Source organism: Gobius niger, assembly GCF_951799975.1.
Source record: "Gobius niger genome assembly, chromosome: 3".
Classification (NCBI taxonomy): domain Eukaryota; kingdom Metazoa; phylum Chordata; class Actinopteri; order Gobiiformes; family Gobiidae; genus Gobius; species Gobius niger.
This window is the reverse complement of record NC_136854.1, coordinates 10,933,924-10,950,605: the sequence shown is the minus strand read 5'-3', so window position 1 is coordinate 10,950,605 and position 16,682 is coordinate 10,933,924. Positions and strand designations below refer to the sequence as shown.

The window sequence follows — 16,682 nt, the reverse complement described above, 5'->3', positions numbered from 1 at the left end:
AGGTAAATAAGTTACTTAGTTCTGCTTTAAACCTACAATACACTATGACCACAGGCCTTGGTCCCTAAAACCTTCACCACAGAACAATTATTTGATAAAATCTTCCTGAGCGCTTTTATTGTATTAGACTGTTTGGAATGGAAGCTTATTAGCACTTTTCCCACATTCCAGAGCAGGAAGCCCCTTTATCCTTTATGTTTACAACTTCCACAGGTGAAACTCGGAAAATAAGAATATTGTGGAAAAAGTTCATTTATTTCTGTTATTCAACTTAAAATGTGAAGCTAATATATGATATCGACTCATGACATGCAGAGTGACATATATATATATCATTTGGATGATTTTGGCTCACAGCTTTGGCCTCTACTGCGCAATGTCACATCGACTTCATCAGCAGCTGTTGGCTCTTAGTTTGCTTTTTGAAGCATCGGTCGACGCCACTTTCCCTATTCCCCCCGCAGACCCCGTTTCCAACCCCCACCACCTGCCTCCCGCCTCCCTCCATTACACTCTATTTACCAGTTCAGCTCCCACCCCCAGCCCAGCCTTCCATCACCACAAACCCCCCCCCGCACCGCCCGCACCCCCCGCATGCGCATCCCACTTCATCATGATCCCATCACGGAGCAAACATCCCGCCGCGTTCCGGGAGAGAGCCGGGGAATTGACTGGAGTGGAGGCTCCGCACTCTCGGGAGCGCTGTGGACGGAGGGGATTTGGGTGAGAGATATTGGCAGTCCTCGTCGACCTGATGGAACAGAATCCTGGAGCGATCGCCGGAGTGGCTGTCAACAGAATCAGACTGTAGGTTCTGCTCCAAAACACATGGAAGCTAATGCCACCTGACCCCGCTCTACTGGGCCAAAGACAAAAACGTAGAGCAGAGTTGGTGAATGAAGGCGAGACACGGCAGGTGAAAACCGAGATTGTTTCCGCAGTGGTCAATGGTGAGATTTTATCATCCATTTTTCCCCCCTTAGAGCAGAACTAAGTAGCTTTCCGTAGTCCCTCTGGGGGTAATATGAGTGTTAATGGGATTACTTTCATCTCCCTGGCCAGAAAACCACAATTGCAACTTTGCTGCCTCCGGGTCGGAGCCACACACACACACACTAATGGAATCACGAAGATGAAGCTAACTGTGAGCTAGCTAAAAAAAAACGACGGCACCTGCAATGGTGCTTATGGCCTCTAGGGTCACAAGTTACTTCTTAGTGTCAGAGTTATAAAAAAGATTACATTTACTCTTTACAATGCTTATTTTATGTTGTTTTGTTGCGAGTGAGCCGGAGATATCCTGGAAGTAACTGTAACCCCAATGGCCTTTCCCCCCAAGCTTGTTCATTCACATATATTTACATGTTTGGTGTCCACGTGTGGCACGAAAGGCGACCGAAATGACACTGTAAATCCAAATATGGTAATTTCCCTTCAAGGCTAAAGACAGGGGAAATGTACGCACGCATTTTCACAATGAGATTTTCTTGACGCTCTTGCATCTCCATAGTAGTTACTCATACAAACTCATACAGATTTTTTTATTATCTAACACCTTGCCTGATTTATTGAGCTTTGAACCCCCACAAGATCCAAAATCCGTCTGATTTTTTTTTTGTATCAAATATATCAACAAATTAAAAGTATAAATTCAAAACTGGCACAATCAATTATATATTTTTTGTCTAACCCATTGACCCATTTTTAGATCAGACTTTTTCATTTCAAACCTTTTTCCCATTATTCACCAATTTTGAACTCTTTCCCCCCCCACATTATTCCACATTTCTTGACATTGGAGATAAACTCGATATTGTACATTCGCATATATTCCAAACAGCAATTCGATACTATCTTGTAGACCAGGGGTGTCAAACATACGGCCCGTGGGCCTGATCCGGCCCGCGAGATGATTTACTCCGGCCCCTGCCCTGTAGAGCATAAATTCCATAGTATTTAAACTATAGCCCATTCCTGTGCAGAGTTATGATTTTTTTAAAGAATAACCAGAATACTCATTCTAGACCACTAGGGGGCATTAAATTAAAAAAAAGAAAAGAGTTCCACACGTGTCCAGCAGAGGGCACTGACATAATAAGAGCTCAGGATATGAACAACACATTATATAGCCACGTGGTGAATGGACAGTCTGCCCCAGGGCGGCCGTGGCTTCAACAACAGCTTACCACCACTGAGTGTGGAGTGAATGAATAATGACGATATGTAGTACTTTAAGGAACTTGTGACACAGGCTTGTAAAGTGCAATACAAGTGTAAGCCATTGTTATTAATGAAGCTACAGTCAAGCTGGGGCTTTACCCAAATCACAGCTTATTATTATTTATTTATTGGAAACATTTTCTTTATTATATGTGGCCCACAACCCGCCGTGGGGGCTGAATTTCGGCCCACGACCCAAAATGAGTTTGACACCCCTGCTGTAGACGATATATCGCTCAGCTCTCCTTGTTGCCATTTCCTCCCCCGCTTGTTTCATCACTAATGATAAATAGTTTCCCCTCGATACTGATACGCCAAAGACCCCCCCCCCATACCACTCTAGACTTCCATCCCATCTCTCAGCTCCCATTAGACTGCGGCCTGGCAGGGGCCATCTTTTATTTAGCACTGGTTTAACCTCTGGGCATGACATACAGGAGCTGTTCGTAAACAACTTCACTGTCAAAGGCAGATGAAGCTGACAGACAGGGATCCAGAGTGGAAGCGATGACGAGAAAACAAATAAAAGCGACAGGGCAGTAGTAAAACCAGGAACAGCAACAGAAACTTAAGAGCATAGTGTTTAATATCCTATTTAACCTCTTAACCCCCGCCTGAACCGGACACATGTTATCCAGTTTGGCAATACCCATATCTAAAAGCTTCTTGAAATAAATGTGAAAATAGCAACCAAAACGAGACAGAAACAAGGATAAGAATGCAACAACGAAAGAGCCACAGAAACATGACCCCCAAAAATGCCACAAAAGAGCAGTATATGGGCAGTAACCTTTTAGATTTGGGTAAAGCTGACACGAAGATCAGAGAGAAAATGCACTTTGTGAAGACGGGGGTGAAGAGGTAAGAGGAACCGATGGAGACTTGGACGGAAGGAGCTACAGTTTCTAAAGTTTTCTACTAAATAAAGATACAAAGAAATGGGGAGGAAAGTAAAGTGGTTCAACAGCCCATAAACACATAAATAACGGAGAATGCTAACATGCTAATGGTAGCGCTAGCTACGACTGCCGTTTTTTCGCTTCTACTGAACAATGTGCTGTGAATAAACATCCATATGGACCCGATTTAGACTTGACTTTATTTGTATGTGATAAATAAGTTTATATTTCACCAGAACATGGCTAAAAAGAGTGAAGAGTTTCCCTAAAGATTCTGTTTTCCCCCTCGGCGAGGCCACGCCCCCCTCTATGACGCGATGCCGTCTGTATCTATATTAGTAGATGCAATATCAACATCTAAGAAGCCATAGCATGTTACAAAATCACTGAGGTTTTCCATCCGACTGAAATTGACAACTATTTTTGCTGATACAGTTGATAAATAAAACGCGTAGTATCTTGGAAATGTGTAAAAGAAGCATTTTTGTTATGATTTTCCCAATTTAGTTCAATTTTTAGCCTGACAGAATGTTTTTGACACAATTTGCTGTTAAGAAAAAACGTTTTGGAATATTGTCATTTTGGATACAAATACATTACATTGACATACACCTGCTCAAGTAAACTGCCTGGTGGAAGAGAAGAGCCCTAAATGTTCGGCATTTCATCCGTGCCAAATACTACAGCCAAGTCGTCATGGAAACTCAGCATACACAAAACATTAAACTAGTCCAAACTTATTCCAAATACTAAACCAGTGTAACAATTCCTCTCACTAAAAATCATTATCAACACTTAAATATCATTAAAGTCACCAAAGAGTCCACGATCCACCCCCAAAATCACTTTCGACCTAGTTAGTCCTAAACAATGGTTTAGTCCTCCCCTGATTTTAGACCTGGCTTTAACGCGGTTTGGCCCGACCCAAGACCTGGATTCGACTTGAATTTTTTTTCCGACTTGGACCCAGATCTGGCTCAGTCCTGGTGGGAGAGCGCCGGGCAGCCATCCCTGACCCGGCCTAACGCAGTCATAAGTCTCCATTACAGCTCCTGGCTCTGGCCCACTGCACATCCCTGCTCCGGTAAATCAGCAAAAGACCATCACTGACTGCAAATAGTAACACAGCTTGACCAAGAAATGCATTATTTTTTGGCGGTGTTCACATTTAGTCTCATTTGTGTTTCAGATTAGGGCTACCAATATAATATGGCAAAGACCCGTAATGTAATGTAATAAGTCATTTTAAATGGGAAGTTAGGCTTGCTATTTCGCACCTGTTTTGATAAATGTCCCCCAAAGTTTAAGATAGTCATCAAGATGTGTTTTAGATTATTACCTAATACCTATAAAAGGCAGCATATGTTCCCTTTTAAGGTGAGACACGACACGGCAGGTGAAAACTTTTTCTCACAGTGGTCAGTGTTGAGATTTTAGCGAGTATTCTCTCTAAAGCTGCAGTATCTGATTTGCCTTATTCAAACAGTGAACAAGAAAGTTTGTTTTGGCCCAAACTTTCTTGATCTCACAATCCCTCCTGCACATATGAATTGTTCAAAGAATTGAATGATATATATATGCACGTTTCACACCCGTTGAACATGTTTAGTTTTAGTTTTTAGTTTAGTTTATGGCTGGCACTCATTTAGAATCTTCTATCATCCATAATCAATAAAACTTTAGGTGAAGACGATGCAACAAGGTCTGTGTTTTGCTGCGTTTACAACATACTCTGAGGTGGCAAAAATAAATGTACTCTATATACTCTATAAGTCAGGTACCGCAGCTTTAAAGGGGCTAAATGCAAGTTAGCCATTTTATGCTCACTACTGCCACCTCAGGTCTTACGCGTAACTGCAGCTTCTATATTAAGCTCGAGCTCGTGAAGCAACAACTTTGTGAGTGAGTGCAGGATTTTAGAGGCAGTTGTGGTGAACAGGTCTGGGCTGATTCTACACATTAGGACATGGCTGGAACATGTAGGGGGAGGAAAATAAACTATAGTCCCTTAAAACATCTTTTTTTTATGTCAGAGTTAAAAAAGCTTTCCCTTTCTGTTGTAACACAACAGCGCAGCACTCCCTCGTCATTCCCACGCATATCCATTCACAAATATTGACATGTTTGGTATCCACGTGTAGCATGTAAGGCGACCGAGATGGCGCTGTTATCCAAATATGGTCATTTCCTTTTCTGGGAGAGAGTCGTGGCCACAAGCGCAGCTAAAGATGAGGTTTTGTTTCTACTCTTACAAGATCTTCACTTTGGTAGCTCCAACAGACTCCCAACCTTGCATTCTTGGACTTAACAATATTTTTCAGAGATCCATCAAGTTCCCATCCTGATTTAAAGTAATAGTCTGTAAGATTGCAAAGATATAGTGGAATTTCGACTGCCTCCTTATTGGATCTGCCAGGTCGGTTCACATAGACTAGACTTTTGTGCAGACGCCAGCTTCATGTCTGGCGCAGCATTGACAATAGCTACGCAGCAAAGGGAAGGGTGGAGGGAGGGGCTTAAGCGACAAAGCTATCAATGAATAAGGAAGTGGAAATATGGAAATCTTTTTCAATCAACATGGCATTTTCTAACAAAGTGTGATGCAAGATAATGACCAAGACAATTACATTACTTAATACCTGCATCATACAATCAAAGCATAATACTACCTCTTTTAATAATAATAATAATTTGTTATTTGGGCTTTGTTTGCAAATGGGACGTACCTCTACCAGGTTTGCTGTTTGTCTAACCAGTCTTGACTCTTGACAACAAGAGTAAGAAGACGCTTCTGAACCCGGTCCAGTCGGCGAACATCTGCACATCTTTACTACAACACTTATGATGATGCCTAAAAAAAAAAAAAAAACGTATGATGTTGCCTGAATCTGGAAAGTCTTTTTTGGATGTTTTATCTCTGAACCCGAAAACGGACTCAAGCTGTAAGTGAAAAGGTTGCTCAGATGTTTCGGACATGTGCCGCGATGAGATGGTTGGAATCAATAGTGCCGCCGGCCGGAGTGAAAATGGTCAATCACAAAGTGGCAGGTCACACCCGGAGCAGGGACGGCGGGTTGTGTCGACTGACATTTCATTAACAGTGGAGTGCTGAAGGTCGTCTCGAGCTCTTGCAGTGGGACTCTGGAGGACATTTAGAGATACCCTTTTGGAACATTAGCTGTAGATTACTGACATGGATATGAGAATTACAACAGGACCTAAATGTGTTTTCAGTTTATTACATACATTGTTATGATCCGTCAAAACTATTATGGTGGGTGTGCACTGTCCGATTTTGGCCATCTGTGACGTACAATCACTAGTCGTGGGAAAAATCGTACGTCGTAGCTGAAAATGGCAGGTCTTAGGTTGTACGGTGAGACAGGGACAAAGATTTCAAATAGAACCATCGTACGACCAAAGACGAGCTACGACCGACATCCGGCAGTGTCTGATATTTTGTAATGCTAGTCGTAGAGTGAGCCATCCTCTCGCTGCAGAGAGGATCTCTGTCAGTGTCCCGTCAACACATCAGCGCACACACCGCTCGCCGCCAGAGGCAAAGCAACACAGGCCGAAAATGTGCGGCTCCGCCTACGCATTTTACAGGACATTTCCTGCACATTTCCTGCGAAAATAAACCCTACTACCATGCAGCACTTATCTCACCTGAACACACACCTTCTGAAGCCTGAAACTGCTACAACCAAACTTTGGTCATAGCTACGATTGTCTCTTTGAACAATCGCAGAGGGGAGACGAGAGCAGCTCACGATTCATTCCCACATCGTGCAATGGTGACATCTAAAAATTGCACAGTGCACACCCGCCATTAGGCCTGGAGCTGGATCGATCACCCTTACCCTAACCCTTTGGAGTTGGCTTGCACTCAATGAATTTAAAGTTAAAAAATAAATGGCTTCTACAAATGGGTAATGGTCGTAAACACACTTCAAAACCCACAATGGACAAGATCAAGAGGCGTAATGTGAAGGTTTTCCATGGTCTTCACAGTATCCTGATCGAGACATCATGGAAGATCTGTGGATAAACCTCTAAAGAGCTTGGCCTGGATGGAACGGCCCAGAAATCTGAGTTCTGTAAGACTTTTGTGAAGAAGAAATGGCAAAAATCCCTCAAACTTGGATTGAAAGACTCTTGGCTGCCTCGAAAAGGGTTTACAGCTGCTGCCTCTTTGCCCCCGAAAGAATTGAGACTTAAAAGGTCTTTTTTTTTGTAAGATGAGCACTGTTTTTTCAACATTAAACACATGAGAAATACACTCTAGACATTGTTAATGTGGTAAATAACTATTCTTGCTGGAAACTGGTGATTTTCAATGGAATTCCTACATAGGTGTTGGCATTTCCATTAACCGTCACTCTAGAGTCTAATGGTACATTGTGTGTTAGCTAATCGTGTGCAAAGGCTAGTTGATCGATGATAAGAAAACCATAGTGCAGTTACAGCGGGAACCATATGTTTACCTACACTTTGCAAAAAGACACATTTGCATTTTTTCTCACAGTCCGAGATTAAACCAGAATTCACTTTTATTTTCTTTAGGTCATTTAAAAAAAAATATATATTTCTACTGGCCAAATGCCAGAAGAATGAGAGATAGAATTTTCTGCACAATTTTTTTATTACTTGAACAAAACTAAAAGTTTACATACATTTCATTAATATTTTGTAGCATTGCCTTTGAACTGTATATTTTGGGTCAAACGTTTAGTTGGCAGGAGTTTTGGTCCATTCCTCCAAACAGAACTGGTGAAACTGAGACACATTTGTAGACCACCTTGCGTGCCTATGCCTTTTCAGCTCTGCCCATTCATTTTCAACTGGACTGAGATCAGGACTTTGTGATGACCGCTTGAAAACATTGACTTTGTTTTGTCAGTTTGCTTTGGGTGATTGTCCATTTGGAAGATCCATCTGTGCCCAAGCTTTAACTTCCTGGCTGAGGTCTTGAGATGTTGCTCCAATATTTCCACATAGAGTTCTTTCTTCGTGATGTCATCAATTTTGTGAAGTGCACCAGTCCCTCCCACAGCAAAACAACCCCACAGCATGATGCTGCCACCCCCGTATTCCACAGTTGGGCTTGCAAGATTCCCCCTTTATCCTCTAAACGTTACGATGGTCATCATGGCCAGATTTTTTTTTCTTTTTTTTTTTGTCAGACCACTGGATATGTCTTCAAAAATGTCTTTATCCCTCTTTTCATTTGAAAACTCCAAACTGGCTTTTTTGTGTTTCTTTTGGGGTCAGAGCTTCTTCCTGCAGAGTTCCCTCTCAGCACATGTCGGTGCAGGACTTGTTTCACTCTGGATCATGACAAACTCTTACCAGGTTCAGCATCTTCACCAGGTCTTTTGTTCTTGGGTTGATCTTCACATTTCAGACACAGCATGTTCATCTCTGGGACACAGAACCCGCCTTCTTTCTGATCTGTGTGATGACTGGACATTTCCATCATTGTTTGAACCAATGAACCTGAACCTTCAAGCGTCTAGAAATTACACCAAAGGATGAACCAGACTTGTGCTTCCAAGGTCATGACTTCAAGGTCATCTGGGCTTTCCCAAATTGTTTAAAGGTATAGTAATCTTAGTGAACTTCTGACTTTGTAAAAAGTAACAAAAAAATTGTGTAGAAAATTCTATCTCTCATTCTTCTGACATCTGACAAATAGAAATGATTTTTAAAATTCCAATTGACCAAAAAAAAAAAAGAAAGTTAATTCTGGTTTTATGTCACACACTGAAAAGAAATGCAAATCTGTCTTTTTATGACGTGTATGTAAACAGGAGCTCTAAAACTAGCCTTGTGATCGATTATACGCTCAAAAGGGCCAGAAAAAGGGGAACTTTCTTCTGAAACAAGAGTATATTCTTGTTCAGAGAAATGAACGCTCGAGGTTTCGGTTGTGTAAATGCATCAGGAAAGTTATGAAAGAGTTTGGACGACAGCTGAATCTTCACAAAAGCTCTATTTTTTCTGTTTGAACACAAGAACAATTGGGATACCAGAACTTTGAAACACATTTGTTTTATCAAGTGTTTAACAGCCTGAGGGCACATTTTCTCCAGTTCAGCTTTTTCCAAGTCTAAAAGCTTCTTGACCGGAGCTCACTGCTGATAGGCCAGTGTAACGCCTCATTTGAAAGCTAAGACCTACAAAACTGATCGAAGATTTTTCCTTGCGTTGTTGCTGTGTTTGTCGTCACTTTTTTGTTGTATTTTTGGTTTGGCTCTTTTTCTGCATGTTTCATCATGTTTTTATTTGTCTTTTGTTGACAGTTTTGTTGCTTTTTTCTCGCTCTTTTGTAGTTTTTAGTGTTTAGTGTTTTTGTTGTTGTCTTTGATTTATCGCGGTGCTTTTCAAAGGGCTTTGTCTCTGCTGTTAAAGCGTTTTCGTTTCCGTTTCCTGTCGTTCGCAGGTGAGATGGAGGAGCTGGAGGCGCAGTGGCTGACCGGCATCTGCCACAACGAGAAGAACGAGGTGATGTCGAGTCAGCTGGACATCGACAACATGGCGGGAGTCTTCTACATGCTGGCCACCGCCATGGGCCTGTCCATCCTCACCTTCATCTCCGAGCACCTGTTCTACTGGAGGCTGCGCTACTGCTTCACCGGCGTGTGCTCCGGGCGGCCGGGGCTGCTCTTCACCATCAGCAGGGTAAGAGATGGACTATACATGTGTTTCCAATGACATCACGCAGTGTTCCGGCGGCCATATTGAATACCGAAGTAGAATTATGCAGTACTACAACATGTAACAATATCTCTACTCAGGATGAAAATGAAAGACAACTGATTGACAGTGGCATTTTTATGTTATTTTTACAGTTTGTCATGTCAACAGAGTCTAAGTCTGAGTCAGCGTTTGAGCTGCTCAAGACGTTAGCATGCTACTGGTTAGCAACCGTCAATCAACTGTCAATGGCTTCAACATGATAAACATATGTGTGTCTCAAATCTATGAAAACTGCGAAAATACTACAGCAACAGCTCAGCTGTTGAAACCAAGATTTGGAGAGATCAGAGCTGAGCTGTTGAAGCTAAATGTTAACCAGTGGCATGCTAACGTTTTGAGTGGCGTAAACACTGACTCACTGGTTTCTTCACATAGTATCGCCACTGAGTTTTCCAGGAAGTAATTACAAAAGCGCATATCCATTCACAAATATTGACCTGTTTGGTATCCATGTGTAGCACGAAAGGCAACCGAGATGACGCTGTAGTCCAAATATGGTCATTTCCTTTCTTTCTTTTTGGGAGACCGCAGGTGGAAGCGATATACATGCGCATGAACAGACGTTCCAAAATGTTTGGCCTGTTTTCTCCTAATGAGATTTTCATTCCACTCTTTGAACAGCATCTCCTCTTTAGTGGCTCCTACAGATTACACAGTATTGGACTTAAAGGAACAGGCCACCATTTTTCCATACTGAGATATGTTCTTACCTGAGCTTAGATGAGTTCTCAGTATGGAAAAACAATGGCCTGTTCCTTTAAGCTCAGTTAAAGCCTTTAGGCCTTAACTGTAAGAGTCGGTTATTAATTCATATTTTCTTCCTGCCGCGGCCCGACTCTCCCGATTACCCCGGCACGCCGCTGACTGACGGTTGACTTCGTGACAACCCGCCACATGCGTCGTACTTTGCAAACCGCCGCGCGGACTTTGTGTTGGCGAAACGTCCTTAATTATACAGCAACCGTACGTTACGTAAACCTGTCTCTCCCCATTACTCGCTCCCGAATCCCGGGTGTCCTCGCCGCGCGCCGGTCCCCACCCGCCCCCCGCGCGCTTCCGCCCGGGACCCCCGATCCTATTGAAACAAGTGTCACCTCGCATTTATCTCGCCGCCCCTGTCCTTTTGACGACCTCCGCGCCGCCGCATCCTCGCGCCGCGCTTTGCCAAAAAAACCCTCCCATCCATCCACCTCTCAATAAGCCACTCCAAATCCCATTAAAGTCTATTAGCCGCGGCGGCGTGTAGCATTGACTGCGCTTGGCTTACTCTACTATCAAAAGACATCGAGGGGAGTGTGTGTGTGTGTGTGTGTGTGTTTTTGGGGGGTGGAGGTGGCGGCGATGTTGGTGGGGTCTTATTTGAGAAACTGGCAGAGCGCGTGTCAATGTTTTCATCTGCTCTCAGGAACTGAACAGCTGGCGGGGGGGGGGGGGGCGCAAGCTGCTAAACATGTGTGAAAGAAGGAAAGAAAAGAAAGTGCAATGTAATTTAGTTTGCAAATAGCTCGGCGCTATTGAGGTTACAGTAAGAGGAGGGAGGGGGCCATGACGGCGACAAACGGCAATCTCCCCGGCGGCATCCAGAAATTGCGGCGTTAAAGAGGATGTTGTTGTGTGCACGCGTAAGGGTCGTCTAAAAGCGACGCATTGTGCGAAATCGACTTTTCTGGAGCGTCTGAGCCCGTCGTGACATTGTGGCCTCATCAGGAGCATACCAGGAGCGGTGTTTCCTTCAGCCGCCGTGTTCGATTTGTGTTTCAATCAGTCAATCAATCAATTGTTTCGCATCGCTCGATATCACAACAGGAGTCGCCTCACAGGACTGCGCCAAACATTAAAGCAATGAAACAGAACAATGAACCAGACAATGTGAAAGGTGTGAGTTAGGTCGTTAGGGCTTAGAACTGCAAAGATGTTTACCGACAGGCGTGGGGAAGGACTGAGCCAAGCTGAACTCCTCCCTGTGGGCTTTATCTGGGCTGCGGGCTGAACTGAACCTTAGTGCGCTGACAAAGCCTTTTGGATGAGAGGCGAAATGCTTGACGCTTCAAATACAGTACAGAAGATGACGCAAGAACGCTCTTTGAAGACAATGGAAAGTTCTGGCAAATGAAGTATCCAGGCAAACATAAACTCTGGGTGGGTGGGTGTCCCCTGTCCTCTCCAGCATGGCGATGAAAAACTCAAAAACCCAGTTGGAGAAAAGAGAACCCTCGGGGAGAACCACTGAAGGAGAGATCCACTCCTATGGACGGACAGGCTATAGAGGCCGATGGGAGTCCCTCAGCAGACCATCCAAGATCGCAGAACGTCAGGGCTGAAGACCACGACACCGCGTTCTGAAACAGAGGAGGGGGACACCATGTGAATAGTGGTGAACAGAAGAAGAAATATTGTATCAAAAGGCTGCAGTAAGAAGAACTAGTGGATAGGGTTCAGTGTGCCATACTTCTCAAAGTTTTTCTCCTAGGGCAGATTTACTTCAGCCTGGGGCGTTTGAGCTTTACTTAACTGACCTGATCATAAGCTAATTTGAATATCAATGTTTTGAGCCTAGTCTTAAATATAGAGACTGTGCTTTCTTCTTCAACATTGATTCCATAAAACTAGAGCTTGGAGCTAAAGGCTCTACTTCCTACAGTGATTTTGGAGATGTTGTCGCATAATAGATAGAAGAAATCATAAATGATCACAGGAGCCGTTCGGAGCTGTTCTGTACTTCATGGTGCTTTGTGGAACTTTTTATGTGGAAAAAACTTGTATTAGTGCGGATTTGACCTTCTTCTGAACCGGTGGCTGTACGGGTTAGCATGGCGCTTTTGCTTTCCTACACGGTGGCCTCAACAATGCTCCAAGATCAATTGATTTGGTTCCATCAGCAGGGAAAACCATGTTAGAAACCATAGAAAGATCCCAACGTATGCGAACAGTGAGCAAGTTGGCTAGTGATAGAAAGTCATTTAGCCATTAAGCCACTGGGTCACTGAAGTTTTTTTTTTTTCATCATGCAAAAATGTCCTAATTCACCTTTATACTGAGTTTATACCAGTATTATACAAGAGTATTTCAAACTGCCTGAATGAGTCCAGTCCATATCCTCTCCAGCCCGGCCTTCCTTCCCTGCTTTTGCCCACTGTCACCTTAGTTGCCTTTATGTTTGGCCGACTTACCTCGAACGCCTCCTTTCCTCCGTCCGACCACTGCGAGTTAAAGAAAAGACAATCCGCCCCACATTCAGGCAGAGCGTTCCTCCATTATTCATTCCTGTGTCTGTGTACGCTTTTATTCCGGACGAGCTGCGACGTTTCACACATTAACTGTTTGACAAAGCCTCGTGCGCCTCGTCTCCTCCCTCCTGCGCCGGGACGAGGCGGCGGTGGGGTCCGCCGAGTGCATGGCCTCACCCCCAGGGCCCTTCTCTCCACTGACATCATCAACTAAGTTTCATTTTCGAAAACGGTTAGTGAAAGAACCACAAAGCAAAATGAGGATGGGCTCGATGAAGGATGCGTTGAAATATTTGACCAGGGCCGTCACTAGCTTTGTCAGGGGCCATGTGCAAAATGCGATTAGGGGGCCCCCGTTTGGAAATTTAAATAGGGTGATTATTACTTATGCAGTGGATCCCTAAATCTTTTTAAATCCAAAAACATGTTTGTGTTTTTGAGGTCAATTAAAGTAAATTGTTTTGAACACCGAATAGGCCAACTTTTTAAATGTATATCAGTTTGAAACTTTTGCCATAAATTACTGGCATAAATGTAAGGAAAAAATGTATTTTATGTTTTCATGTAAAAATAAGGCCTTTCATTAATAAAAATGTCCATTTTTGGTCACAAAATGTGAATAATGGATCGAGCCAAGTTTGAATTTGGTTCTTCAGACCAATTTGGCCCAAAACCTGGAAAATGATTGGTCAGTAGGTCAGTTTTGCCTTTGATATGAGAACCCCTTTCCTCTGTGTGTCTGGCAGGGTATCTGGAGCTGTATCCACGGCGTGCACATCGATATGAAGAAGAAGTCTCCGGAGCTGGACTTCAGCCCCCAGGCCAACATGCTGCACCTGCTCAAGTCGGCCAAGTCCATGGCCCTGTCCTCCCCCAAGCCCAACACCGTGGTGGTGCAGCCCAGCATCATGGACGTGATGACGGGCAAAGGTAAAGCTGGCCCTGCCACAACGGTCACTCCAGCGTTTTATATAGTTCTTAATCACCCTTCTATAAGCATTTGCTTGAGCTAAATGGTTATCATGTAACTTTATTTGCACAATTATGTGAGATGTTTTTGAATGTGAAAAAGAAACTCCTCAGGATCCCTTTAATGTTCACCTTGTACTGGACTCTCCGATGGCCATTATTTTCACGTAAGGCAGGGGTGCAAAAAAAAGAGTCTTTAGCCCATTCCTGTGCGGAGTTATGAATTTTTAAAGAATAACCAGAATGCTCATTCTAGCCACTAGGGAGCATTAAGTAAAAAAGAAATAAAAGAGTTCCACACGTGTCCAGCAGAGGGCACTGACATAATAAGAGCTCAGGATATGAACAACACATTATATAGCCAAGTGGTAAATGGACAGTCTGCCCCAGGGCGGCTGTGGCTTCAATAACAGCTTACCACCACCCAGTGTGGAGTGAATGAATAATGACTACTATGTAGTACTTTGAGGAACTTGTGACACAGGCTTGTAAAGTGCAATACAAGTGTAAGCCGATCTTAAAGGGGCTAGATGCATTTTGGCCATTTTGTACTCACTACTGCCATCTCAGGTCTTACGTGTAACTGCACCTTCTATATTAAGCTTGTGCATGACGGCACTTCAGACCCGAAGTAACAACTTGTTGGATTTTAGAGGCAGTTGTGGTGAGCAGGCCTGCAGTACATGAGCTAACCACTGGGGATGCTGCAGCATACAGCTCAACTGACGAACAAACAAATTAGACACGCATATGGGGCTCAAAAATAGATTTTTAACATTATTTTGGCCTCAGCATTGGTATTTATGTTTTAGCATTTGAAATAATGTCTCTGTAACAATAACATAATAACTATGAAATTTAGGCACTAGAGCTGGGGCTCCTCCAGCAGACAGCTGTAGGAATAACTTTTTCAAAAACTTTTGCTTTACGGCGTGGTTTACAGATAAACTGAGCGCTTGTTTCGTTCCCTCTACACCCCATGATGCTTTGTGGTGCTACGTCATGATCTATTTTTAGGTTCTGGAAAAGCCGCTATAGAGTTTGGGAATGTGATGTCAAATCACTAAGCATTATGGGATTAGCAGCAATTATAAACTAATGGAGATTATGAAAGCTAAAATACTGGAGTTATTGTTCATATTAAAACACAATGTGTTAGATGTGAGGGGAGCGTAAATGAGCCTTTAGTAATAGGTTATGACTGGCTGCATATTAAAAACGTTTCCTCTTGTTACAACCTCACTGGATCAAACATCTGTCTTCATAACTGTTCGTGATTGTTTTTGGCCTTGAAGCTAAGGGCTAACACGAAACGGAAAATAAAAGAAGCACAAACTTTTGAAGCCAGCGTAGACAAGAATCGATAGTCCAGGAAGGAGTCACGTGTCCGTTCCGTGCATATAGTCCATGCCAATCCCGTCCGAACAGGGCTTTTTCTTTCGCAACATATGACTCCACGGCACTATATTAAACCGTCAATGTCACATGCTAATGCTCTGGTCATGTTTCACAGCTGTAATTTGGAGCTTAATCTAAACGGGTGTCATCAGTGTGGACGCCTGTCTCCTCACGTTCACGGCTCCGGCACTGACAGGAGCGTGATGGGATCGCCATGACGACCCGCCACGCTCCAGCCGCATTAGATCGAGCCGTGAAGGGTACGGCACAGCGGAAATGACAATATATACAGAGCCTTTCGGAATTTACAGTCAAGTATTTTCAGGGAGGGATCAGACAAAACCAAATAAAAACCAAAACCAAAAGGATGAGTCAAAACACCACAGGCGTATGCTGTTTAAGTCCGATTGGCGTCTCAAGGCCTTCCACTTTGAAGTCCTGACACTAGCGTGACATGGACAGAATGCTGGCTTCTGATTGGCCAGAGGAGAGAGGACCTCCCTCACTAAAACAGGCAGGTCACATGAGATGTATATTTCACACATCATACCGCTGCTGAAAAAGGTGACTTTGCTGCTGTTAGCACAACTTTAGCTGGTGTTAGCATAGCACAGTTCGTCTTTTAGCTGCTTCTTTCTTGTAGAATTTGCCTTGGCACCACTGAATACTTCCATAAACTCCACCAAAACGCAGTATTTGTCTCCAGTGTTCTCGTAGCCCAAAGAACTTTCCATCGCCGTTCTGTTGTTCCTTCAGTAATGTGTATTCCTGCATGTGCATCCATGGGAAGCATACGTAAACGAAAGGACATTCGATTACAGCTATTGGCCGATTCGACCAGAGTTCTATTCACTTTATTCTGTAAGTGGCGCCATGAATTGTGCCCGCCCACTCACTCATATTCGTTTACAAAAGGACTGGAAAAGTCGAGAGAAAGTCAGTTCCACACGGACACAAAGCCGTCTCATTTACGTCTCGTTCTTGTGGCTGTTTTGATGATTTTTTTTTTCGAGAAACTTTTAGATTTAGATCAAGCCGAACTGGAGGAATGTGCTCGGTTAAAGTGGGGGTTAAAAGATTAATGAACGGACTTCGCGCTCTATCGGACGAGTCATGACAAAGGAAGTGCCGATCCGTGCCAAAAAGAGACAAAAGTAAGGTGAAGAAGCTGTTGTTGTCCTCAGAGAAACATCATTGCAAGAGAAAT

The 16,682-nt window shown here is 43.5% G+C and overlaps 1 protein-coding gene across 1 annotated transcript in view; it reads left to right on the top strand.

Annotated features, from left to right (window-relative positions):
• grin2ab (glutamate receptor, ionotropic, N-methyl D-aspartate 2A, b) overlaps positions 1-16,682 on the top strand; it is a 409,906-nt gene that overhangs the window by 382,262 nt on the left and 10,962 nt on the right. The window contains exons 17-18 of the mRNA XM_079552610.1: positions 9,565-9,803; positions 13,855-14,038. Of these exons, the coding sequence (XP_079408736.1) occupies positions 9,565-9,803; positions 13,855-14,038 (423 nt within the window). The remainder of the gene's footprint in view (positions 1-9,564; positions 9,804-13,854; positions 14,039-16,682) is intronic.